The following is a 27,636-nucleotide window of genomic DNA, read 5'->3' as shown; positions in this document are numbered from 1 at the left end:
AAAGAAAAGAAAATCATAATGAGATATCATCTTACCTCAGTTAGAATGACTGTGATTAAAAGGGTGAAAAATAACAGCTGTTGGCAAGGATATGGAGAAAGGAGAACTCTTATACACCCTTGGTGGGAATGTAAATTAGTACAGCTTCTATGGAAAACAGTGTGATTTCTCAAAGAACTAAAACCAGAACTACATTTCCATTGAGCAATCCTACAAGTGGGTATCTCCTCAAAGGAAAGGTAGTCAATGTATCAAGTACATACCTTGACCTGTATGTTTATTGTAGCAACATTCACAGGAACAAAGATATTGAATCAGCCAAAATGTCCATTAATGAATGATTGGATTAAAAATGTAATTATATATACCCAATGCCATACTACTCGCTCATAAAGAGAGAATGAAATCACATATTTTATGGCAATATGGATGGGACTGGGGGTCATTTTCTTAAGCAGAACAGGCTAGATACAGAAAATGAAATACAACATGTTCTCACTCGTAAGTGGTTGCTAAAGAATGTGTTTGCACAGATGGAGAGAGTGAAATAATACACAATGAAGACTTGGAAGTGTGGGAGGCACTTGCCACACTTGAGCAGTTGAGTAGTGGGATATTAATTAATAAATACAGATTTTGTTATTGAATAATGAATACCCTAATGTTGTGACTTTAAGCACTATGTAATCTATGTAACAAAACCAAACTTGTAATACATACATTTGTGCAAATAAACATTTCTTAAAATTAACAGAAGCTCTAGGCATACTGCTCCCCATCCTCACCATTAAAAAGAAGAGGCAATGACCAGAGTGGCCACAGCAGAATGAACTAGGTATAGAGCAGCCACCAATTCCGGAGATAGTTAGGGCTCAATACATAGGACTTTAGCGTGGTTAAAAACTGGTGTCTTGTTCTTATAGAGTAAAAGTGGTGGCCATCAACTGGAAAACATAGAAAAGTAATATAATTTTTAAACAGCCAAGGTGGATAATTGACTGTTGGGAAATAAATAGAATTATTTGGTGTAAACTGTGGATGAGGCTTGCTTAGATGGGCTGATAGAGATGAAAGTGATGAAACTGGCTGCAGTCAGAAATTATTTTGAAGCTTGAACTTCACAATGATAACATAGCTGATTTGACTGGATGTAATGTGATGTAAGAGGAAAAGAGAAGAGTCTAGAATAAATCCTAGTTTCCTTAATTAATTAGATGAATAATTTACCAAGACCAAATAGAGTTGGAAGAGGAGTAACTTTGTAGTTACAGGAGGGAAGAGGCAGAGGTAGGAGAAAGCTGAGGAGAAAGCAGGAGGTTCCTGGAAAGATTGATAGAGTGTTCCCCAAAGAATTGTAGGATCAATGGTGTTAAACTGCCAAGGGGTCACAGGAGATGCAGGACTGAGAATTGATTCCTGAGATGAGTGGAATGGAGGCAGTAGATGACCTTGACAGACTTGGAGTGGAAAGAACAAAAGCATCTTTAATGTGTGTTTAAAAAAAAAATGGAAGAGAGGGGATGGGGAAATAATCACATACATACCTTTCAAGAACTTTTGCAATAAAAAGGAAGACAAATAATATGGTAGGAAAGAAGCACTAAGAGTCTTAGCAAAACTTCTGCAGAAATAGGTAATGTTTCAGCAGGCTTTTGCTGATTGAAGTAATCCCATAGAGCATAGATGTAAGAATCAGGAGACAAAAAGGTCACATACAGAAGCAAAATCCTTTATTGGGTAATGTGGTACAGAATCAAGAGGAAAGGTAAGAGATAGGAGTAGGGAGGCTCCAACTATGATAATAGGAGAGAAGTCAGAGAACTAGGATTGAACAGAATGTGGGTTGTTCAACTTGGTGGTGGTTACGGTGAGATCCTTCTATTCTGAAATTTCTGAACTTCTTAGTGAATTATCTGAGGCTATAGGTGTGCACAGAGGCAGTTGTCTAATATTGAACCTTCCTTGCTTGAGAAGCAGACACGCCAATCTCTGCAAGGTTTTTGGTATGTGTGTTATCTCATTAGTCTCCATACTCTAAGGTAGTTGTTATGATTCTTCTCATTGTAGGTGAGGAAATTGAAGCTCTGAGAGACCAAGTAGATTTTTTTTTCATTTTCATTGTGTATTTTTTTTATTATTATACTTTAGGTTTTAGGGTACATGTGCACAATGTGCAGGTTTGTTACATATGTATCCATGTGCCATGTTAGTTTGCTGCACCCATTAACTACGCAGCCATAAAAAATGATGAGTTCATGTCCTTTGTAGGGACATGGATGAAACTGGAAAACATCATTCTCAGTAAACTATCGCAAGGACAAAAAACCAAACACCGCATGTTCTCACTCATAGGTGGGAATTGAACAAGTAGATTTTTAAGAGTCTGGAGCTAGCAAGAAAAAGAGTTACGTCTTAACTAAAATCTGAGAGTGTCCCAATTCTTTGCTCCTTAAAGTCATGCTGCCTCCTTGATGAAATCCATTTAGGTTTCATTAAAGAAAGGTGAGGAACACAGGGAGGGAGGGAAGTGATCACTGTTAAAATAGGGTCAATGAGATAGAGAGAGTTCTGCGGATAAGAAGCACAGAACCCTGTTCATTCCCTTGAAACCAAATTCAGTTTCTTAGAAATTATAAGGATTTCTTTTAGCTTCTGTGACTTATTTTCCATTTGTTGTGTTTTTTGTCCTTAAAATTATTGGAATATCAGTAAACAATCTGAAAATAATTGTAGATTTTCAGTTTGTGCTGTAGAAGTCAGGGAAGGGCCAGGTGTGGTGGCTTATGCCTGTAATCCCAACACATTTGGAGGCCGAGGCAAGCGGATGACCTGAAGTCAGAAGTTCTAGCCTAGCCTGGCCAATAGGGCGAAACCCCATCTCAACTAAAATTACAAAAATTAGATGGTGGAAACCTCTAATCCCAGCTACTGTGAAGGGTGAGGCAAGAGAATAGCTTGAACTCAGGAGATGCAGGTTGCAGTTAGCCAAGATCACGCCACTGCACTACAACCTAGGTGACAGAGCAAGACTCCATCTCAGAAAAAGAAAAAAAAAAAAGAAGTCAGGGAAGGCGGTAAACAGTAAAACATTTTTCATGGCAGCTGGCTAAATTAGGATTAAAGAGAAGGGAAACTCCCTGGAAGCATCAGAGAGAAGGGGTCCTAGATGTTCTTATAATGTGTTCTTGGTCCTCACATTCCACATTCACAAACAATGAGAAAGAGACACCACAATCAGAAATTGCAAGCTGATTATTTTATTGGTATATTAAAGTTAGAGCTATGATGACCTTGTTCCAGCGTCATGGCATTTGAAGCAATTGAATTATTTGAATTCACTTATATCTTCTTATTCACTTCCTGAAATAAACAAAGAAGTTCATAGATCAGACTTGACATGGCAAGAAATGTCTAATTCCTCACTGGTGTTACTGCAGTAGGGTACATGAGAGCCCATCCTCTCTCCCCTATCCCTTCAACCTCCTGTGTTCCTTCCTGATTTTTTCTGTGTTCACTCTTTTGATGCCCTCGCACACAATGTGCTCCAAACTGTGGCTTAGAAGATGAAGAGAAAAGATCATCCTTAGGTTGCTATGACTCATTGCTGTTGAATTTGTTCAGGGATATATTTACACAGATGGTAACCGGAATATATTCCAGAGTTCTGAGAAGCTAAAACCATCCTCAGTGTCCAGTGACAGGGATTGGTTAAGGAAATCATGGCACAGCCACACAGTGGAGTAGTACAAAAATGTAAAAGCAAACAGAAAACCGCTGAAGAGATGTAGTTAGCTTCATAAACTGATGTGGAAATTTTCAAAAAAAAATGTATTTTTTAAATGACTAACATACATACTTGAATAAAAGTTATGGCATTAGTGGTAGGAGAAAAGAATGCTATATGTCTATGCACACATAAATATTTCAAAGAGAAGATCCCATCAAGTTAACAGTGGGAGCTTTTTGAAGGAAGGAAGGTGGGTAGGATGAGTTATGCCTTTAAAATTAGCTTCACATTTTTCCATTCCATTAGATATTTTTTGTTAGCTTAATCATGTGCATATTGAAAAGTAAGTATCTAAAAAGTGAGACACCATTTAGCTGCTGAAAGATCAGGGACCATTTGGCAGGAATACTGGACTCAAGAGGCTGGTGTGAGGCAGGACTGAGCAAACAGTGCTCAGGTGAAAAATTTAAATGGGAGGTCTCTGAATTTGTGGATAGAAAACAGAGCGCCAAGAATGAACACGGTACTACTTCCTCATTGCCAACACAATTTAAGACAGATTGTATGGTATGTTGTTTCTCAACATCAGAATTCCTTAAATATTTTGTTAGAAATACAGGGTCCTCTTACCCTATTCCAGAGTATCTGGATACAAATCTTTAGAAATGGGTTCTAGGACAATACAATGTCAATGGGTTTTAGTTGATTCATTGGCACAATAAAGTTGGAGGACTGTAGCAATTGGAGTCCTGGTGAAGAATAAACTGGAATCATACCTGTCATTGAATCCTAGATTACCGGGGAGGCTGTTGTCCCTGGGCAGGTCTGGGTGGTCTGCCCCCTTGAGGAGGTGGAGGTGGTCCCTGGGGCTTTCCAGCTGGAGGTGCTGGAGGCTGTTGGGGATTGCCTCCTGCTGCGGGTGGTCCTTGTGGCTTTCCTGGAGGAGATCTTCGACTTCGGGACTGGTTGCCTCCTTGAGGGGGTCGTCCTTCTGGCTTTTCTGGTCGAGATGGGTGACCTTGGGACTGGTTGCCTCCTTGTGGGGGTCGTCCTTCTGGCTTTTCTGGTCGAGATGGGGGACCTTGGGACTGGTTGCCTCCTTGTGGGGGTCGTCCTTCTGGCTTTTCTGGTCGAGATGGGTGACCTTGGGACTGGTTGCCTCCTTGTGGGGGTCGTCCTTCTGGCTTTTCTGGTCGAGATGGGTGACCTTGGGACTGGTTGCCTCCTTGAGGGGGTCGTCCTTCTGGCTTTTCTGGTCGAGATGGGTGACCTTGGGACTGGTTGCCTCCTTGTGGGGGTCGTCCTTCTGGCTTTTCTGGTCGAGATGGGTGACCTTGGGACTGGTTGCCTCCTTGTGGGGGTCGTCCTTCTGGCTTTTCTGGTCGAGATGGGTGACCTTGGGACTGGTTGCCTCCTTGTGGGGGTCGTCCTTCTGGCTTTTCTGGTCGAGATGGGTGACCTTGGGACTGGTTGCCTCCTTGAGGGGGTCGTCCTTCTGGCTTTTCTGGTCGAGATGGGTGACCTTGGGACTGGTTGCCTCCTTGTGGGGGTCGTCCTTCTGGCTTTTCTGGTCGAGGTGGGGGACCTTGGGACTGGTTGCCTCCTTGTGGCGGTTCTCCTTCGGACTTTCCTGGAGGAGGTGGGTGATACACGGCATTCACTGAATAGTTGCCGCAAATTTTTACAGTAATGCAGCTAAATGGGGAAATGCACAGAAATGGGATCCAGATACTAATTTCTTTGCATTTTCAGTGAAGCCATAGAACTCTGGAGTGGAACGCTGGGGAAGAAGGAAGCAGTTGAGGGGCTCTCAGTATAAGGAGGAGTCAGAATAAGGACACTGCCTGTTTGTCTGTCATTTCCCAGGAGGCACTCCTGGCCAGGCGGAAGTCAACCCACTCCCGTTGTCATCTAAGCCAGACATCTCTGCCATTCAATTTGGTGGCCTGCTCATGATCCCCAGAATCAAGATTGCATGAAGATTGCCTATATCATTAGGGGCAATAACATTAATCAATTCCTGAAAGAAAGTGTTGATAAGAAGACACTGGAGAACTGATCCATTTGTAAGCAGAAAAAGACAGTCAAAACAGATTGAGAATGATTTGGGATTTACCTGATATTAGGGAGGGAGATTGTTCCTGGCTGACATCTAGAAGAGAAGCACAGGATGATGGGAAAGGTTACATCTTGAATCTTTCAAGACTCACAAGTGTTCTACAGGGAAAAGGGTCTTCTCACCACACCCCATGCATCCCCTAGGTTAACTTGTCAGCCACTATCTGTGAAGCTGCTGGAAGGGGAGGAAGGTGTAAGGGGAGGCAGTGTTGTTACCACACAGAGAAACAGCCATGAATTCAACATAGAACAGCCCTTTTTTTCCTCCCTAGAATCCCTCAAGACTTAATGCTAATTTAGTTTATGCATGCCAAGTACATCAATGTGATATTTTGGTATTCTTATGCCCTCCATCTCCTGTTAATATATTGCATATGTTCACAAGCTTTCTCAATTTGGGTAACCAGAAGTAATCATTTCAATACAGTCTAACCCATACCACTCCCAGCACACCGAATTACTGCATGTAGGGGAGAGAAAAATGACAATGATTGGCTCTGATATTTCTATATCTTTAGTTAGACAGAGACAAGTGTTTTATCCAGTTCTGTCTCTGCAGTATATCTTATGTGTGTTTATCTCTATCATAAATGCTGACTGTCTGTACAGCAAGGCCACTATCATCCCTGTGTACTTACTGAGATCAGTATAGGATCTTAACAGCTGGACTTCCATGAATCTGCCTTGCATTCTCCACTGCAGCCTTCACAGCACAGTTATATCTCTCTATAAATGCAAATCTTACCTTCTCATTCCCCTGGAACAAATTCATTATTGGATTTTCATTGTACATTGAATAAATTAGAAACTCTTATGTGGAATGAGGGCGCAACAGGTCTCCTGATCCTAGGCATGAAAACTCTGCAGCCCCATCTGTGTTTTCATTCCCCTCTCTTCCCTATAATTACCACTATCACCTCCTAAGTCCCAAGCAGAGTCACCGCATCTTCTCCTTCTGTTTTACCTTCACTTGAGCGCTGAGCTGAGCTCAGGGCCAGCAGGGCCACTGACAGCAGAATCAGCAGCATCTTGCAGGAGGCTCTGGAGTCGCTCCCAACTCTGTGCTGGGAGGAACGTGGCAACACCCTTTATAAAGAGGAGCAGAACAATGGCACCTTTGAGCTCCACACTGGGTGGGCCTCACCACCTCAGAGACTGGGTTCTGCTTTCCTCATTGCAGGTCAGGTGTATCCCTTATTTCTCTTTGGGACTCTATCCCAGAGGGATGGGTTGGGTTGGATCTTGTTTGTGCCTTATTTCTAAAAGGTACTACTATGACTTGAACAAAGGTTTTAAAGGACTGTGTCCAAGCAATCAGCACCATATCATAATTGAACTTCAGACATCATTAGAGTTTCAATCTTTTTAGTAAGACTATTGTCTGCTTTCCACTCTACTATTTATTTCTGTGTAATATTTTTGGGGTCAGTGAAGCTACAGCCAGCAGTGAAGCTGGTCAATATCTCTGGCTCTTTATATAGCCTATTTCCATCTCTTGTGATGTGTGTGTACAGATAGTATCACAATTGGCTAAATTTTTGATGCAAAAGAGATGGTTTCTGCTATCTGTGTGATGGCATGAAGACAGCACACTCCTGGGCACACATAGATGACAGAAAGCTGTCTCACGGCCTGCTCAGGCTACAGCTATTGTTCAAGCTTCTGTGGATCTCACTCAGCACAGACAAGACTTGTTGTTGTGCAACACAGGAAGGCCAAAATTCTGTATTTTAAAGTATCTTTAGGGGTTATGAATGCAAAATGGACACAGAAACCATAAGGAAATTTCTAGACCTGAGAAAACTGAATACACAATTCCTTGCAGGAGCCATGTGATATCATCTCGCCAAAACTTCCTTCATGCTCTTCCCTTTGTCCAGAATATTCTATAAAATTCACCCTCTGCTTCATTTATTTTAAGAATTGTATTGAATTCCTACCACTTATAATTAAGTGGCTACAATTCTACATTCAAATAGGGTAATTAGATACCCTCATTAAAGCTTCAGTTGCATTATATTGGTTTTCTTGATTTAGTCAGTATTTGTCTTACCTGTTTTCTCAGATTGTTCATCCACAAAGAGTATTTTTTCTATAATATTCTGATATGCATTCCTCCCCACATTCTTTCTGGTTCTTCTTTGTTCATATTTTATTTTCTGAGTCAAGTTTATTATGTGTACTTTTCTTTATGTATCTGGCTTTTTTCCCCAGGAATTTGGTGAGATTTCCTTTATTTAATCTTCTAAGTATTAGGATATAGTACTTACCATCTTTATTTCATTCTTGTCTGCATAATTTCATAATAAATGTTGAGTTAACAAAAAGCCCTATTGGAGTCCTGCATTGTTAGCACTTCTTTCAGCTGCTGATTCTTCTATTATATCTGATAAATACCTGCTCATTAGTTCATGGAATATACAGGTTAGTGAGTATCAACAGCTGCCATTTAACACTTAGACCTTCTGTGTGTCTTGTGTAATTTTTCACATTTTGTGCATGGCTGATGTTAATTTGAGGACAGCTTGGCTGGAGATATGATGGAGGTAGAGAGGGTATGTGACAGTAAATCCTAAAGACAGGCCTCTTGACCATTGTGGATGAGTAGATCCTGGGCTTTGCAGATGAGAATCTGTGTGGCACTTCAGAAGAGTTACAGGTTATAGTACAAGCAGACTTCCTAATACAAAAGGCTTTGCTACAGATAACTTTGGCCTTGCAAGGGAACCACGAAGATTGGTATTTTCCCTGACAAAAAATATAGACGTACTTGAAACGGGAATACAACTGGCAATGAGCAATCCTGCTTAGGTGGCTTAAGTTAGACCATCAGGTAACAAAGGAATGTCAGAGACAAGGAGCAGCAGAGGCCAGGCTGATATTGCTTGATATGGTCACCAACTGAGGTTGCTGCAGGCCTGATGCAAGACAGACTTCCCCTTGGCAGGAGAGTACAGGAAGAGAACAAAAATGCCCCTAAAGATCACTCATTTCATTCCTGACCTTCTCCAATGTCAGCAATGAGTAAAGTTTATCAGGAAAGCATAAATATCAGCTATGCACTCTCCAGATAAAACAAAAAAGAGGTGATGGAAATGCAGAAAGGGACACTGTCTGTGAGTGAGGGTGGGTGGAAGAGAGAAGCAGGACTGCAGCAGGAACTTGGGCACCTAGCCGTGGGTGGCAGCCCTCAGCACTCCACTTGCCTTCTAATATCCATGTTCATATTCTGAGGTCCTGAAAGAGCAGTCTTCAACATATGAAATTTTAGGAAACACAATTCAGCTCTCATAACGGCTCCCAACCTTTTCTAAGTCAAGTGTTCAGTGGTTCAAAACTCCTCACTCCCTTCAGGCACTGCCCTTTAGCAAATCGAGTTGCCTCTACTTTCAACACTCATCCCAAATAGAACCACTTGCATAATCTTTACTAAAAGGTGATAGTTCAGGCCATGATGCTCTCTCCTGAAGGACTTTAATATTCTCAGCTGCTCTTGATAACATTCCCAAGCACATCCCATATCCATTCCCCTCACATCAGTCAGGGTGATCATTGAAAAGTAGGAATTAGATCATAACACTGTTGTGTTTCAAGTGCTCCTAGGATTTTCTTCTGCACTTGTAATAAGATCCAAATTTCATGCCTCAGCTCTCTCACACTCACACATCTCTCTCTTTCTGAAGACTTGGAAGCTCTGTGAATGGAACAGAAAGCAGTATCTTCCTCAACTTGATGTGTTCATTGTGTAAACCAACCATTCTGATAATACAGTTGTGTGTGAGAATTCAGTTTTGCGTTGACTTTTCTAAAAACTTTGGTTACACTGGTAGGATGGTCATCTTTATATTTTTATTTGATGTTGATGCTCTCTAGTATATATATTTCACAATTATTTGAGCGTATTTATATTCTTTCCATTTATCTTAGCAAAGGTTGATTATAATAGAAAACATTTCTTTTTTTTATTATTATTATACTTTACGTTTTAGGGTACATGTGCACAATGTGCAGGTTTGTTACATATGTATCCATGTGCCATGTTAGTGTGCTGCACCCATTAACTCGTCATTTAGCATTAGGTATATTTTCTGATGCTGTCCCTCCCCCCGTCCCCCCACCCCACAACAGTCCCCGGAGTGTGATGTTCCCCTTCCTGTGTCCATGTGTTCTCATTGTTCTTCAACATTTACTATATGATATTCAATCTTCAGAACCATCATATTAGGGAGGTGTGATTATTATTATTATCTTAATTCTGTAGATGAGGTGACTTAGGTGCGTGCCTAGGTTCATATAAAGGTAGTGAGTGGAATGGAAGGCAGTCAGTTCTCGGAGCTGAGTTCTTGCTTACTGTGCTCCACTGGTTACTTGGTCTTCATTCATTTCTTTACAAGAAAGTGAAAGCAAATGAGATTCAGAGAACAAAAACAAGTTTCTCTTAGAATATTTTAAAGGTTAAATTTTCCTGAGACTTTAACAGCCGAGGTGAGAAAAAATATATTTTCCTGAGTAAACATGTTTGTTTAAAATCATAATCACATTTAAACATCTTCTAGTATTCTGCTTTACCCCTTGGATTTATATAAAGACACTCGAAGGAATTCATTCCTTTTTTTTCTAATTACAAAACCCTGTCAATATAGATCCTGTATGTACTTCCTTAATCCATGCTACATGCATTTTTATTGGGTGGCATATTAGCATTGGCAAAATTTGTGTATGCCCTTTTAAACTGACTAAATTTAATCCTTCTGATCACAATGATTCTAAAATTCTAGAAATCCAAGAGGGACTCTGGTCAGAGAGTTGTCTAAGAAAGGATAAATTGTATACCACTTACACAGCTTTCAGTCTTCTGCATGAAGATATCTCCTGTGTCCTGGCCCCAGAGCTCGTGTACCATCCTGAGTGGTTGGGGCTGCTGAAGGCTTTGGTCAAGTGTCTAAGCCTCAAGTGTCTTGGCTTAAGGTCAAGTGTCTGTAGCCTCAGCTCGCCACTGTTATCACAATGTCAGAGTGTATTCTTCACCTTTCAGTTACACTTCCTAGCAGTTCATACAGAAGTGCAATCAAAAATTATCTCATAAGAAATACAAAGCAATGTATATCACCCTCATACTTTTGTGATGATGTACCAAGTCTGTAAGCTGATACATTCAAAAGATGAATTTCATTAAAGTGATCAATGACTCACTTATTAAACAGATAAACCTGTACCTATTTCTTACAAAAGATGTTGTCTCTTCTGCTTAAGAACCACAAATTATTATTGTATTTCATTGATTTTGAAGTCCACATGTATGCATATTTATCATCTTGGAAATTTTTTTAAAATATGATCATGACAGAATCATTCATCTAATGTTTTCTTACAGTGGTACCTTGACATCCTGTCTTGAAGGGGTGAGGTCTGTTTTTACCCCCTTGAGCTTGGGTAGAACTTCGTTACTGCCATGACCAGTAGATTATATCAGAAGTGATACTTTGTGACTTTTGAGTCTATATCATAGAAATGCCGTGCAATTCCAAATTGTTCTTTATGGAACCTACCACATGCTGTGAGGAAGCCCATGCTGTGAGACAGAGATAGAACATTCATTTAAAAAATGATTGGATACAAAATTTTCTCTAAACAATATTCAATAACCAAGTTTGTTTCAGTGACCCAATTGCTATCTATATCATATATTTCTACACATGCATGGCTACATAGCTAAAGATTTATGGATTATTCCTATCTACCTTGCATAGTGATGTTTCAGATGCTTAGCTCTTCCAGTACTTACAATAACACTTTGAGGATTGTTTGCATTCATGTTCACTTTCCAAAGGTAGAAATAAAATCTGAATGTGATTGAGTGACTTCCCTAAGACATATACTTCATAGATAACAGCATAAAACAATGCAAGAAAAGAGAGAGAGAGAAATGAGAGAACGACCTTATTCATGAGAACAACATAAAATACCAAGGAACAGATAGCAAGAAATGCACAGGAATCAGCTGAAGAGGAATGATCAAACTTTGATGCAGAATATGCACTGAAATGTATGTACATGTAAATTTCAGCACAGTAAAATGCAATTTTCAAATAGGACTAATTTTCCAGGTGTTCTGGTGAAAATAGCGCCACGGTCCCCTCTTCATGTCTGATTTTGGCTTTGCACATTCACAACCTCTGTTATTTTTCTATTTGTCATCCCAATTCCACAGATTTTTATATATATATATTTTTTTATTATTATTATACTTTAGGTTTTAGGGTACATGTGCACAATGTGCAGGTTTGTTACATATGTATCCATGTGCCATGTTGTTTTGCTGCACCCATTAACTCGTCATTTAGCATTAGGTATATCTCCTAATGCTGTCCTCCCCACTCCCCCAACCCCACAACAGTCCCTGGAGTGTGATGTTCCCCTTCCTGTGTCCATGAGTTCTCATTGTTCAGTTCCCACCTATGAGTGAGAACATGCGGAGTTTGGTTTTTTGTCCTTGTGATAGTTTACTGAGAATGATGGTTTCCAGCTTCATCCATGTCCCTACAAAGGACATTAACTCATCATTTTTTATGGCTGCATAGTATTCCATGGTGTATATGTGCCACATTTTCTTAATCCAGTCTATCAATGTGGGACATTTGGGTTGGTTCCAACTTTTTGCTATTGTGAATAGTGCCGCAATAAACATACGTGTGCATGTGTCTTTATAGCAGCATGATTTATAGTCCTTTGGGTATATACCCAGTAATGGTATGGCTGGGTCAAATGGTATTTCTAGTTCTAGATCCCTGAGGAATCGCCACACTGACTTCCACAATGGTTGAACTAGTTTACAGTCCCACCAACAGTGTCAAAGTGTTCCTATTTCTCCACATCCTCTCCAGCACCTGTTGTTTCCTGACTTTTGAATGATGGCCATTCTAACTGGTGTGAGATGGTATCTCACTGTGGTTTTGATTTGCATTTCTCTGATGGCCAGTGATGATGAGCATTTTTTCATATGTTTTTTGGCTTCATAAATGTCTTCTTTTGAGAAGTGTCTGTTCATGTCCTTTGCACACTTTTTTATGGGGTTGTTTGTTTCTTGTAAATTTGTTGGAGTTCATTGTAGATTCTGGATATTAGCCCTTTGTCAGATGAGTAGGTTGCAAAAATTTTCTCCCATTCTGTAGGTTGCCTGTTCACTCTGATGGTAGTTTCTTTTGCTGTGCAGAAGCTCTTTAGTTTAATTAGATCCCATTTGTCAATTTTGGCTTTTGTTGCCATTGCTTTTGGTGTTTCAGACATGAAGTCCTTGCCCACGCCTATGTCCTGAATGGTATTGCCTAGGTTTTCTTGTAGGATTTTAATGGTTTTAGGTCTAACATTTAAGTCTTTAATCCATCTTGAATTAATTTTTGTATAAGGTGTAAGGAAGGGATCCAGTTTCAGCTTTCTACATATGGCTAGCCAGTTTTCCCAGCATCATTTATTAAATAGGGAATCCTTTCCCCATTTCTTGTTTTTGTCAGGTTTGTCAAAGATCAGATAGTTGTAGATATGTGGCATTATTTCTGAGGGCGCTGTTCTGTTCCATTGATCTATGTCTCTGTTGTGGTACAAGTACCATGCTGTTTTGGTTACTGTAGCCTTGTAGTATAGTTTGAAGTTAGGTAGCGTGATGCCTCCAGCTTTGTTCTTTTGGCTTAGGATTGACTTGGTGATGCAAGCTCTTTTTTGGTTCCATATGAACTTTAAAGTAGTTTTTTCCAATTCTGTGAAGAAAGTCATTGGTAGCTTGATGGGGATGGCATTGAATCTATAAATTACCTTGGGCAGTATGGCCATTTTCACAATATTGATTCTTCCAACCCATGAGCATAGAATGTTCTTCCATTTGTTTGTATCCTCTTTTATTTCATTGAGCATGATTTGTAGTTCTCCTTGAAGAGGTCCTTCACATCCCTTGTAAGTTGGATTCCTAGGTATTTTATTCTCTTTGAAGCAATTGTGAATGGGAGTTCACTCATGATTTGGCTCTCTCTGTGATTGGTGTACAAGAATGCCTGTGATTTTTGTACATTGATTTTGTATCCTGAGACTTTGCTGAAGTTGCTAATCAGCTTAAGGAGATTTTGGGCTGAGACAGTGGGGTTTTCTAGATATACAATCATGTCATCTGCACAGGGACAATTTGACTTCCTCTTTTCCTAACTGAATACCCTTTATTTCCTTCTCCTGCCTGATTGCCCCGGCCAGAACTTCCAACACTATGTTAAATAGGAGTGGTGAGAGAGGGCATCCCTGTCTTGTGCCAGTTTTCAAAGGGAATGCTTCCAGTTTTTGCCCATTCAGTATGATATTGGCTGTGGGCTTGTCATAGATTGCTCTTATTATTTTAAGGTACGTCCCATCAGTACCTAATTTATTGAGAGTTTTTAGCATGAAGGGTTGTTGAATTTTGTCAAAGGCCTTTTCTGCATCTATTGAGATAATCATGTGGTTTTAAGAAGTTAAAAACTTTGAAAAGAAATTAGACAAATGGGTAACTAGAATAACCAATGGAGAAAAGGGCTTAAAGGAGCTGATGGAGCTGAAAGCCAAGTATCGAGAACTACGCGAAGATTGCAGAAGCCTCGGTAGCCGATGCGATCAACTGGAAGAAAGGGTATCAGCGATGGAAGATGAAATGAATGAAATGAAGCAAGAAGGGAAGTTTAGAGAAAAAAGAATAAAAAGGAACGAACAAAGCCTCCAAGAAATTTGGGACTATGTGGAAAGACCAAACCTACGTCTGATTGGTGTACCTGAAAATGACGGGGAGAATGGAACCAAGTTGGAAAACACTCTGCAGGATATTATCCAGGAGAACTTCCCCAATCTAGCAAGGCAGGCCAACATTCAAATTCAGGAAATACAGAGAATGCCACAAAGATACTCCTCGAGAAGAGCAACTCCAAGGCACATAATTGTCAGATTCACCAAAGTTGAAATGAAGGAAAAAATGTTAAGGGCGGCCAGAGAGAAAGGTCGGGTTACCCACAAAGGGAAGCCCATCAGACTAACAGCTGATCTCTTGGCAGAAACTCTACAAGTCAGAAGAGAGTGGGGGCCGATATTCAACATTCTTAAAGAAAAGAATTTTCAACCCAGAATTTCATATCCAGCCAAACTAAGCTTCATAAGTGAAGGAGAAATAAAATACTTTACAGACAAGCAAATGCTGAGTGATTTTGTCACCACGGGGCCTGCCCTAAAAGAGCTCCTGAAGGAAGTACTAAACATGGAAAGGAACAACTGGTACCAGCCCCTACAAAAACATGCCAAATTGTAAAGACCATGGAGGCTAGGAAGAAACTGCATCAACTAACGAGCAAAATAACCAACTAACATCATAATGACAGGATCAAATTCACACATAATAATATTAACTTTAAATGTAAATGGGCGAAATGCTCCAATTAAAAGACACAGACTGGCAAACTGAATGAGGAATCAAGACCCATCAGTGTGCTGTATTCAGGAAACCCATCTCACGTGCAGAGACACACATAGGCTTAAAATCAAGGGATGGAGGAAGATCTACCAAGCAAATGGAAAACAAAAAAAGGCAGGGGTTGCAATCCTAGTCTCTGATAAAATAGACTTTAAACCAACAAAGATCAAAAGAGACAAAAAGGCCATTACATAATGGTAAAGGGATCAATTTAACAAGAAGAGCTAACTATCCTAAATATATATGCACCCAACACAGGAGCACCCAGATTCATAAAGCAAGTCCTGAGTGACCTACAAAGGGACTTAAACTCCCACACAATAATAATGGGAGATTTTAACACCCCACTGTCAACATTAGACATATCAACGAGACAGAAAGTTAACAAGGATATCCAGGAATTGAACTCAGCTCTGCACCAAGTGGCCATAATAGACATCTACAGAACGCTCCACCCCAAATCAACAGAATACACATTTTTTTCAGCACCACACCACACCTATTCTTAAACAGAAGAGACAACATCTTCGGTAAGAGATAGGTACAGGTTTATCTGTTTAATAAGTGAGTCATTGATTAATCACTTTAATGAAATTCCTATCAGCTTACCGACTTTGTACATGATCAGAAAAATATGACGGTGACATACATTGCTTTGTATTTCTTATAAGTTGTGAATATACTTCTCTATGAACGGATAGGATGTTTAACTGAAAGGTGAAGAATACACTCTGACATTGTGATAACAGTGGTGTGATGAGGCTACAGACACTTGACCTTAGGCTGATGACAAATGCCTTCTACGGCCCCAATCACCGAGGGTGGAACACCAGCTCTGGGGCCAGGACACAGGCGACATCTTCATGCAGAAGAGTGAAAGCTGTGTAAGTGGTATACAGGTTATCCTTTCTTAGACAACTCTCTGACCAGGCTCTCTCTTGGATTTCTAGAATTTTTGATCCATTGTGATTAGAAGGATCAAATTTAGTCAATTTAAAAGGGCATACACAAATCTTGAAAATGCTAATATGCCACCCAAGAAAAATGTATGTAGCATGGATTAAGGAAGTACATACAGGATCTACATTGACAGGGTTTTGTAATTAGAAAAAAAAAAGGAATTAATTCCTCTGAGTGTTTTTATATAAATGCAAGGGGCAAAGCAGAACACTAGAATATGTTTAAATGGGATTATGATTTCAAGCAAACATGTTTACTCAGGAAAATATATTTTTAGTCACCTTAGCTGTTAATGTCTCAGGAAAATGTAACCTTGAGAATATTCTAAGAGAAACTTGTTTTTGTTCTCTGAATCTCATTTCCTTTCACTTTCTTGTAGAGAAATGAATGAATGAAGAGCAAGTAACCACTGGAGTAGGCAAGAACTCAGCTCTGAGAACTGACAGGCTTCCATTCCACTTACTACCTTTATATGAACCTAGGCACGCACCTAAGTCACCTCATCTACAAAATTAAGATAATAATAATAATCACACCTCCCTAATATGATGGTTCTGAAGATCGAATATCATATAGTAAATGCTGAAGAAATGTTTTCTATTATAATCAGCCTTTGCTAGGATAAATGGAAAGAATATAAATACGGTCAAATAATTGTGAAATATATATATACTAGAGAGCATCAACATCAAATAAAAATGTAAAGATGAAGATCCTACTAGTGTAACCAAAGTTTTTAGAAAAGTCAAAGCAAAGCTGAATTCTCAAACACAACCATGTTATCAGAGTGGTCGGTTTACGCAATGAACACACTAAGTTGAGGAAGATTTGGCTTTCTGTTCCGTTCTCAGAGCTTCCACGTCTTCAAAAAGAGGGAGATGTGTGGGTGTGAGAGAGCTGAGGCATGAAATTCAGATCTTATTACAAGTGCAGAAGAAAATCCTAAGAGCATTTGAAGTACAAAAGTGTTATGATCTAATTCCTCCTTTTCAATGATCACTCTGACTGAGGTGAGGAGAATGGATATGGGATGTGCTGGGGTAGGAATGTTACCGAGAGCAGCTGAGGATATTAAAGTCCTTCAGGAGAGAGCATCACGGCCTGAACTATCACCTTCTAGTAAAGATTATGCAAGTGGTTGTATTTGGGATGAGTGTTGAAAGTGGAGGCAACTCGATTTGCTAAAGGGCAGTGCCTGAAGGGAGTGAGGAGTTTTGAACCACTGAACACTTGACTTAGAAAAGGTTGGGAGCCGTTATGAGAGCTGAATTGTGTTCCTAAAATTTCATATGTTGAAGACTGTTCCTTCCGCACCTCAGAATATGAACATGGATATTAGAAGGCAAGTGGAGTGCTGAGGGCTGCCACTCACGTCTAGGTGCCCAAGGTCCTGCTACAGTCCTGCTTCTGTCTTCCACCCACCCTCACTCACAGAGAGTGTCCCTTTCCACATTTCCATCACCTCTTTTTTGTTTTGTCTGGTGAGTGCATAGCTGATATTTATGCTTTCCTGAAAAACTTTACTCATTGCTGACATTGGAGAAGATCAGGGAAAGAGCCTGAAATGAGTGACCTTTAGGGGCATTTCTGTTTTCTTCCTGTACTCTCCTGCCAAGGGGAAGTCTGTCTTGCATCAGGCTGCAGCAACCTCAGTTGGTGACATAATCAGGCAATGCCATCCTGGCCTCTTTGTTGCTCCTTGTCTCTGACATTCCTTTGCTACCTGATGGTCTAACTTAAGCCACCTAGTCAGGATTGCTCATCTCTAGTTCCTATGGATAACAGTGAGTGTCTGGGAGAGCAGAGACACAAATCTCAGCAATACAGTGGGATCTGCTGGGACCAAACAACTACTCTCTGCCTAAGATAAAACTCATGAAGCTCAGCTAGAACCAATCCACTTTCCATAGAGCCAGAAAGAATTGCCAATTAGTAATGTATTCCCCTTTCAAGTACGTCTATATTTGTGCCAGGAAAAATACCAGTCTGCCTGGTTCCCTTGCAAGGGCAAAGTTATCCGTAGCAAAGCCTTTTGTATTAGGAAGTCTCCCTGTACTATTATCCGCAACTCTTCAGAAGGGCCAGAACAGACCCTCATGTGCACAGCCCAGGATCCACTCATCCACAATGGTCAAGAGGCCTGTCTTTAGGATTTACTGTCACATACCCTCTCTACCCCCATCATAACTCCAACCAAGCTGTCCTGAAATTAACCCCAGCCATGCACAAAATGTGAACAATTACACAAGACACACGGAAGGTCTAAGTGGTAAATGGCAGCTGTTGACACTGACTAACCTGTATATTCCACGAACTGATGAGCAGGGATTTACCAGATATAAGAGAAGAACCAGCAACTAAAAGAAGTGCTGACAATGCAGCACTCTGAGAGGGCTTTTTGGAAACACAATATTTATTGTGAAATTACACAGACAGGAATGAAAAAAGATGGTGAGGAGTATATATCCTATTACTTAGAAGATTAAATAAAGGAAATCTCACCAAATTCATGGGGAAAAGCCAGCTACATAATAAAAAACACACATAATGAGCCTGACTCAGAAAATAAAATATGAAAAAAAGTACTAGAAAGAACGTGGGGAGGAATGCATGTCAGAATATTGTAGAAAAAATACTCCTTGTGGAAGAAGAATCTGAGAAAACAGGTAACAAATACTGACTAAACCAAGAAAACCAATACAATGCCATTGAGGCTTTGACGGCGGTATCTGATTATCTTATTTGAATGTAGAATTGTGGCCACTTAATTATCAGTGGCAGGAATTTGATATAACCCCTAAAAGAAATGAAGCAGTGGGTGAATTTTATAGAATATTCTAGAGAAAGGGAAGAGCATGAAGGAAATTTTAGCGACATGACATCGCATGGCTCCCTCACAGAACTATGTATTCAGTTTCTTCAGGCCTAGAAATTTCCTGGTGGTTTCTGTGTCCATTTTGCATTAATAACCCCTAAAAATACTTTAGAATACAAAATTTTAGACTTCCTGTGTTGTAGAGGACCAAGCCTTGCCTGAGCTGAGTGAGTTCCACAGAAACTTGAACAATAGTTATAGCCTGAGCAGGCTGCGGGGCAGCTTTCTGTCATCTACGTGTGCACAGGAGTGTGCTGTCCTCACACATCTCACAGATAGCAGAAACCATCTCTATCGCATCAAATATGAAAATATCTGTACACACACATCACAAGAGATGGAAATAGGGCATAAAAAGATCCAGAGACATTGACCCTCTTCACTGCTGGCTGTAGCATCGCTGCTCACACACACATAAACAGAAATAAATAGCACAGTGGAAAGCGGATAATAGTCTTACATAAAAGATTGAAACTCTAATGAAAAGTTCAATTTTGACACAGTGCTGATGGCTTGGACACAGTTCCTTCAAAACCATTGTTCAAGTCATAGTTGTACCTTTTGGAAATAAGACACTAACAACATATCCTATCCAACTCATACCTCTGGGCTAGTCTCAAAGAGAAATAAGGGATACACCTGACCTGCAGTGAGCAAAGCAGAACCCAGTCTCTGAGGTGATGAGGCCCACCCAGGGTGGAGCTCAAAGGTGCCATTGTTCTGCTCCTCTTTATAAAGGGAGTTGCCACGTTCCTCCCAGCACAGAGTCGGGAGCAACTCCAGAGCCTCCTGCAAGATGCTGTGGATTCTGCTGTCAGTGGCCCTGCTGGCCCTGAGCTCAGCTCATAACTTAAATGAAGGTAAAACGGAAGGGGGAGAAGATGTGGTGACTCTGCTTGGGGCTTAGGAGGTGATAATGGTAATTACGGGGAAGAGAGGAGAAGGAAAACACAGATGGGGCTGCAGAGTTTTCATGCCTAGGATCAGGAGACCTGTTGTGCCCTCATTCCACACTAAGGGTTTCTCATTTATTTGGTGTACAATGAAATCCAATAAAGAATTTGTTCCAGGGGAACGAGAAGGTAAGATTTGCATTTATAGAGAGGTAGAACCGTGCCGTGAAGGATGCAGTAGAGAACGCAAGGCAGATTTGTGGAAGTCCAGCTGTGAAGATCCTAAACTGATCTCAGTAAGTACGCAGGGATGATGGTGGCCTTGCTGTACAGTGGATCAGCATCGATGATGGCGATAAACACACGTCAGAGATACCGCAGAGACAGAGAATTGAACGGAACACTTGTCTCTGTTTAACTAGAGATACAGAAATATCAGAGACAGTCATTGTCATTTTTCTCTCCCTTACACGCAGTATTTCAATGTGCTGGGAGTGGTATGGGTAAAATTGTATCGAAATGATTACTTCTGGTTATCCCAATTGAGAAAGCATGCGTACGTAAGCAATGTATTTATAGGAGATGGAGGGCATAAGAATACCAAAATATCACATTGAAGTACCTGGCATGTGTAAACTAAATTAGCATTAAGCCTTGGCCGATGCTAGGGAGGGGAAAAAGGGGCTCTTCTATGTTGAGTTCATGGCTGCTGCTCTGTCGTACCAAGCCTGCCTCCCCTTACACCTTCCTCCCCTTCCAGCAGCTTCACAGACGGTGACTGACGAGTTAACTTAGGGGATGCATGGGGTGTGGTGAGAAGACCCTTTTCCCTGTAGAACACTTGTGAGTCTTGAAAGGTTCGAGATGTAACTTTTCCCATCATCCTATGCTTCTCTTCTAGATGTCAGCCAGGAAGAATCTCCCTCCGTAGTATCAGGTAAATCCCGATTCATTCTCAATCTGTTTTGACTGTCTTTTTCTGCTTATGAATGGATCAGTTCTCCAGTGTCTTCTTATCAAAACTTTCCTTTCAGGAATTGATTAATGTTAGTGCCCCAGATAATATAAGCAATCTCCATGCAACCTTGATTCTGGGGATCATGAGCAGGCCACCAAATTGAATGGCAGAGACGCTTGGCTTAGATGACAACAGGAGTGGGTTTCCTCATCCCCCCGGCCAGGAGTGCCTGTTTGGAGATGACAGGCAAATGGGCAGCATCCTCATTCTGTCGCTTCTTTATACTGAGACCCTCAACTGCTTTGTTCTTCCCCAGCTTTCCACTCCAGAGTTCTATGTCTTCACTGAAAATGCAAAGAAATTAGTGTCTTGGTCCCATTTCTGTGCGTTTTCCCACACAGCTTGTTACCCTAGCTGATAAAAATTTACTGCAACTCTTCAGTGAATCTTGTGTGGGCTTTTACTCTGTCTTTCTCTTCTCTCTTTCTCCTCCAGGAAATCCACAAGGACCACCCCCACAAGGAGGCAACAAGCCCCAAGGTCCCCCACCTCCACCAAAGCCTCAAGGACCACCCCCACAAGAAGGCGACGAGTCCCGAAGTCGCCGATCTCCTCCAGGAAAGCCAAAGGACCACCCCCACAAGGAGGCAACAAACCTCAAGGTCCCCCACCTCCACCAAAGCCACAAGGACCACCCCCACAAGAAGGCGACGAGTCCCGAAGGCGCCGATCTCCTCCAGGAAAGCCAGAAGGACCACCCCCACAAGGAGGCAACAAGCCCCAAGGTCCCCCACCTCCACCAAAGCCACAAGGACCACCCCCACAAGAAGGCGACCAGTCCCGAAGGCGCCGATCTCCTCCAGGAAAGCCAGAAGGACCACCCCCACAAGGAGGCAACAAACCTCAAGGTCCCCCACCTCCACCAAAGCCACAAGGACCACCCCCACAAGAAGGCGACCAGTCCCGAAGGCGCCGATCTCCTCCAGGAAAGCCAGAAGGACCACCCCCACAAGGAGGCAACAAACCTCAAGGTCCCCCACCTCCACCAAAGCCACAAGGACCACCCCCACAAGAAGGCGACGAGGCCCGAAGGCGCCGATCTCCTCCAGGAAAGCCACAAGGACCACCCCCAGAAGGAGGCAACACACCTCAAGGTCCCCCACCTCCACCAAAGCCACAAGGACCACCCCCACAAGAAGGCGACGAGGCCCGAAGGCGCCGATCTCCTCCAGGAAAGCCACAAGGACCACCCCCAGAAGGAGGCAACAAACCTCAAGGTCCCCCACCTCCACCAAAGCCACAAGGACCACCCCCACAAGAAGGCGATGAGTCCCGAAGTCGCCGATCTCCTCCAGGACAGCCACAAGGACCACCCCCAGCAGGAGGCAATCCCCAGCAGCCTCAGGCACCTCCTGCTGGACAGCCCCAGGGACCACCACCCCCTGCTCAAGGGGGCGGACCACCCGGACCTCCCCAGGGACAGCCTGCCCAGTAATCTAGGATTCGATGACAGGTATGATTCCAGTTTATTCTTCACCAGGTGCTCTAATTGCTACAGTTCTCCAGCTTTATTGTGCCAATGAATCAGCTAAAAGCCCATTGACATTGTATTGTCCTAGAACCCATTTCTAAAGATTTGTATTCGGATATTCTGGAAATGGGTAACAAGACCCTATATTTGTAATAAACTCTTTAAGGGATTCTGATGTTGAGAAACAACATTCCAAATAGTCTGTCTTAAATTGTGTTGGCAATGAGGAAGTAGTACCATGTTCTCTCTGGCACTCTGTTTCCTGTGCACAAACTCAGAGACCTCCCATTTAAAGTTTTCACCTGAGCAGTGTTTGCTCAGTCCTGCCTCTCACCAGCCTCTCTACTCCAGTATTCCTGCCAAGTGGTCCCTGAACTTTCAGCAGCTAAATGTGGTGTCTCATTTTTTAAATTCTTACTTTTCAATGTGTACATGATTAAGCTAACAAAAAATACTTAATGAAATGGAACAATATGAATCTAAATTCAAAGGCATAACTCATCTTACCTGCCTTCCCTCCTTCAGAAAACTATCACTGTTAACTTTATGGCATCTTCTCCTTGAAATATTTGTGTGTACATAGACAACTAGAATATTTTCCCCCCAGAACTAATACCATACTTTATATGCAGGTATATATGTTAGTCACTTAAAAAATACATTTCTTTGAAAATTTCCACATGAGTTTATGAAGCTAAGTAGATCTCTTCAGTGGTTATCTGCTTGCTTTTACGATTTTATACTACTCCATTATGTGGCTGCACCGTGATTTCTTTAACCAATCCCTGTCACTGGCCATTGAGGGTGGTTTCAGCTTCTTACTGTTATAGAATATGTTCCAGTTGCCATCTGTGTAAATATATCCATGAACAAATTCAGCAGCAAGTAATAACAAGCTAAGAATGATCTTATCTCTTCATCACGTAAGGAACAATTTGGAGCACATTTTGTGCAAGGGCGTCAAAAGAGTGAACATGCAAAAAATTAGGGAGGAAACACAGGAAGTAGAAGGGATAGGGGGAGAGAGGATGGGCTCTCATGTACTCTACTGCAGTAACACCAGTGAGGAATTAGACATTTCCTGCCTTGTCAAGTCTGGTCTATGAACTTCCTTGTTTGTTTGTTTCAGGAAGTGAATAAGAAGATGACAGTGATTCAAATGATTCAAATGCCATGACATTGGAACAAGGTGGTCATAGCTCTAACTTCCATATACCAATAAAATAATCAGCTTGCAATTTCTGATTGTGGTGTCTGTTGCTCAATATTTGTGAATGTGGGATCTGAGTTCCAAGAAGACATTATAAGAACATCTAGGAACCCTTCCCCTTGATGCTCCAGGAAGCTTCCCTCCTCCTTAATCCTAATGTAGCCAGCTGCCATGCAAAAAGGTTTTAATGTTTCTCTACTTCCCTGCCTTCTATTCTTTTTTCCCCCCCGAGATGGAGTCTTGCTCTATCACCCAGGCTGGAGTGCAGTGGTACGATCTCAGCTCACTGCCCCCTGCATCTCCTGGGTTCAAGCTATCCTCCTGCCTCAGCCTTCTAAGTACCTGAGATTATAGGTGCCCACCATCATGCACAGCTAATTTTTGTATTTTTAATAGAAATGGGGTTTCCCCATGTTGACCAGGCTGGTCTCCATCCCCTGACCTCAGGCGGTCTTCTTGCCTCGGCCTCTGAAACTACTGGGATTATAGGTGTGAGTCACCATGCCTGGCCCTTCCCTGACTTCTATAGCATAAATTGAAATTTTAAAATTATTTTCTGATTGTTTATTGATATTCCAGTGATCTTAAGGACAGAAAACACAACAAATGCAACAAAGTCACAGAAGCTGAATGAAATCCTTATAATTTCTAAGAAACTGAGTTTGGTTTCAAGGGAATGAATATGGCTCTATGCGTCTTATCCCCAGAACCCTCTCTATCTCATTGGCCCTATTGTAACAGTGATCACTTCTCTCCCTTCCTATGTTCCTCACCTTTCTTCAATGAAACCTGAATGGATTTCATTAAAGAGACAGCATGATTTTAAGGAGCAAAAATTTGGACACTCTCAGGTTTTAATTAAGACCTAACTCTTTTCCTTACTATCTCTGGAGTCTTAAAAGGCTACCTAGAGATCAACGAGACAGAAAGTTAACAAGGATACCCAGGAATTGAACTCAGCTCTGCACCAAGCACATCTAATAGACATCTACAGAACTCTCCACTCCAAATCAACAGAATATACATTTTTTTCAGCACCACACCACACCTATTCCAAAATTGACCACATAGTTCGAAGTAAAGCTCTCCTCAGCAAATGTAAAAGAACAGAAATTATAACAAACTGTCTCTCAGACCACAGTGCAATCAAACTGGAACTCAGGATTAAGAAACTCACTCAAAACCGCTCAACTACATGGAAACAGAACAACCTGCTGCTGAATGACTACTGGGTACATAACGAAATGAAGGCAGAAGTAAAGATGTTCTTTGAAACCAATGAGAACAAAGACACAACATACCAGAATCTCTGGGACACATTCAAAGCAGTGTGTAGAGGGAAATTTATAGCACTAAATGCCCACAAGAGAAAGCAGGAAAGATCCAAAATTGACACCCTAACATCACAATTAAAAGAACTAGAAAAGCAAGAGCAAACACATTCAAAAGCTAGCAGAAGGCAAGAAATAACTAAAATCAGAGCAGAACTGAAGGAAATAGAGACAAAAAACCCTTCAAAAAATTAACGAATCCAGGAGCTGGTTTTTTGAAAAGATCAACAAAATTGATAGACCGCTAGCAAGACTAACAAAGAAGAAAAGAGAGAAGAATCAAATAGACGCAGTAAAAAATGATAAAGGGGATATCACCACCAATCCCACAGAAATACAATCTACCATCAGAGAATACTACAGACACCTCTACGCAAATAAACTAGAAAATCTAGAAGAAATGGATAAATTCCTCGACACACACACCCTCCCAAGACTAAACCAGGAAGAAGTTGAATCTCTGAATAGACCAATAACAGGCTCTGAAATTGTGGCAGTAATCAATAGCTTACCAACCAAAAAGAGTCCCGGACCAGATGGATTCACAGCCGAATTCTACCAGAGGTACAAGGAGGAACTGGTGCCATTCCTTCTGAAATTATTCCAATCGATAGAAAAAGAGGGAATCCTCCCTAACTCATTTTATGAGGCCAGCATCATCCTGATCCCAAAGCCTGGCAGAGACACAATCAAAAAAGAGAATTTTAGACCAATATCCCTGATGAACATCGATGCAAAAATCCTCAATAAAATACTGGCAAACCGAATCCAGCAGCACATCAAAAAGCTTATCCACCATCCTTGGGATGCAAGGCTGGTTTGACATACGCAAATCAAGAAATGTAATCCAGCATATAAACAGAACCAAAGACAAAAACCACAGTTTTGTTTACATTTACTGTTTATTGTCATCTCTTCTTTCATTCTCCTCATCCTTGGGTATTAATTTCCTCTGTGTTTCTTTATTATAATTTTATTGAGACATCAGGAAAAGAGCAAAAATCAATGCATGTGTTCAATGCACTGTGCATTCCGATACCCTGAGTATAGAGACAAATTCCTTATCACAGTTTATGGCAGGTTCTACAGATGATCTTTTTGTTTATGTCTCTTTCTATTTAAGTGTATTCAAGTGAATCTGCAAGGCAGATTGCTATTACCTGTGTTCCTAATTTTATCAGAAGAATCTGCTGCTGTCTTTTCTTCCCTGGCTGCATTAAATGTAACAGGACCATGACTTGATAATCACATGTTTATTTTTTACAACGTTATTGAGTAAACATCTAGCAACAATTTTAAATGATGAATACATTTTTATACTCTAATAGTCTAACAAATATAATTTTTAATAACAAATGTATGTTGTTTCAAGTCTATTACTTATCCATCTTTAGAACTGTCAAAGCAAATCTCTCCATATTATAAAAAAATCTTTTGTGCCTTTTAGTAAACAGACATAGTCAGAAACAGAAGTTTATGATATGATACATAAACGGTTCAAATTTATCCTACATTTTTAATAACCTTATTTTTTAGCTAAACTTTGGTCTATATTCACATTTTCTTGATTGAAACATGCCATTGTGCATTTTAGTTCAGCAATTAAAGGCTTATTTAACTAACAAGATTGACATATGGCTTTTGTCAGATTGGGATGATCTACAAAGCTTCTGAAGCTTGAACTTTGGGGTCCTTCATGTGCACAGACCCTTTCCAAGACCCTGCTTAGAGTGAACAGAATAAAAAGCTTCATGAACTAGCAGTGGTCTTCTTTGTACCAACTCCTTTACTCAAGGCTTTATGTATTTTTCTGTCTTGCACTTACCCATGGGGATCATAAGATTTCAAGACCTTCTCCTCCCTAAAACAAACTCCAATCGTTTGAGAGATATCTGAATTTTTTTCAGAGAAGACTTGGGAAGAGCTACAGAAGCAAATTTCTAAATAATCTGATTCTCATGTCTACAAATAATAGCTCTCTTCCAGCACTGCTGTAAATGTACTGTGGGATTGCAGATTGTACAATCTACAATCTAAACTAAAGAATGTACTTTAGTGGTGACTGAAGGGCCTATTGAAACGTGGTATGCCTTTAGATTCTTGCTCTTCCACTAGTTTTTCCTTTGATGAACACACTCCCTGCAGAATGGCACCTTCCCTTAGTATTTGTTGTGTTTCTACCTCTAAGCATGGAAGGAATGGTCAATGTTAGCAATGTGATCTTTCCTTTACAACTTACAGTGGGGTAAGTACAATTCTCAAGTTTGACTATAAAAACAAGGGCAGCTTCATGGCCCTAATCCATTTGGGCATTTCTGCTAGTGTCCTGGACCCATCTGTCTCCACACCTGTGTATCCAGAGATGGTGCTAACTGTGGCAATTACCAACACGTGGAGGTTCTTTGATTTTTAATAGGAAGAGTCATTTATTTCCCCAGAGGTTTTCTCTTTAAATGAAAACACTCTTTCCTTGATTTGTAGGACATATCAGTGTTGTTTATTCTGAAGAGTCCATGATTGGAACACCAGGTAAGGCCATAGATTTTTGTATTCTTTCT

The 27,636-nt window shown here is 41.0% G+C and overlaps 2 protein-coding genes across 3 annotated transcripts; one reads left to right on the top strand and one right to left on the bottom strand.

The window, feature by feature from the left end:
- Window positions 1-4,502: 4,502 nt before the first annotated feature.
- On the bottom strand, window positions 4,503-6,905 carry PRB3 (proline rich protein BstNI subfamily 3). Of its 2 annotated transcripts, none has more exons than XM_004092163.3 (3): window positions 6,810-6,905; window positions 5,844-5,879; window positions 4,503-5,357 (listed from the first exon to the last, which is right to left on the bottom strand). In XM_004092163.3, exons 1-3 carry the CDS (start codon window positions 6,871-6,873, stop codon window positions 4,522-4,524), a joined length of 936 nt encoding a protein of 311 aa, XP_004092211.2. In that variant the 5' UTR covers window positions 6,874-6,905; the 3' UTR covers window positions 4,503-4,521. The 2 variants fall into 2 exon arrangements, with proteins under 2 accessions (XP_004092211.2, XP_030660801.1); XM_030804941.1 differs by having other exon boundaries at window positions 4,522-5,168; window positions 6,810-6,873.
- Window positions 6,906-20,197: 13,292 nt separating this feature from the next.
- LOC115832860 (histidine-rich glycoprotein-like) lies at window positions 20,198-23,780 on the top strand. The gene is made up of 3 exons (XM_030804333.1): window positions 20,198-20,237; window positions 21,502-22,519; window positions 23,667-23,780. The coding sequence occupies exons 1-3, from the start codon at window positions 20,198-20,200 to the stop codon at window positions 23,671-23,673; spliced, it is 1,065 nt and encodes a 354-aa protein (XP_030660193.1). The 3' UTR covers window positions 23,674-23,780.
- The last annotated feature ends 3,856 nt before the right edge of the window (window positions 23,781-27,636 follow it).

This window comes from Nomascus leucogenys, chromosome 23 (genome assembly GCF_006542625.1).
Source record: "Nomascus leucogenys isolate Asia chromosome 23, Asia_NLE_v1, whole genome shotgun sequence".
In the NCBI taxonomy this organism is placed as follows: Eukaryota; Metazoa; Chordata; class Mammalia; order Primates; family Hylobatidae; genus Nomascus; species Nomascus leucogenys.
Note: the sequence above shows the minus strand (reverse complement) of the source record. Positions and strands in the feature narration are given on the sequence as shown.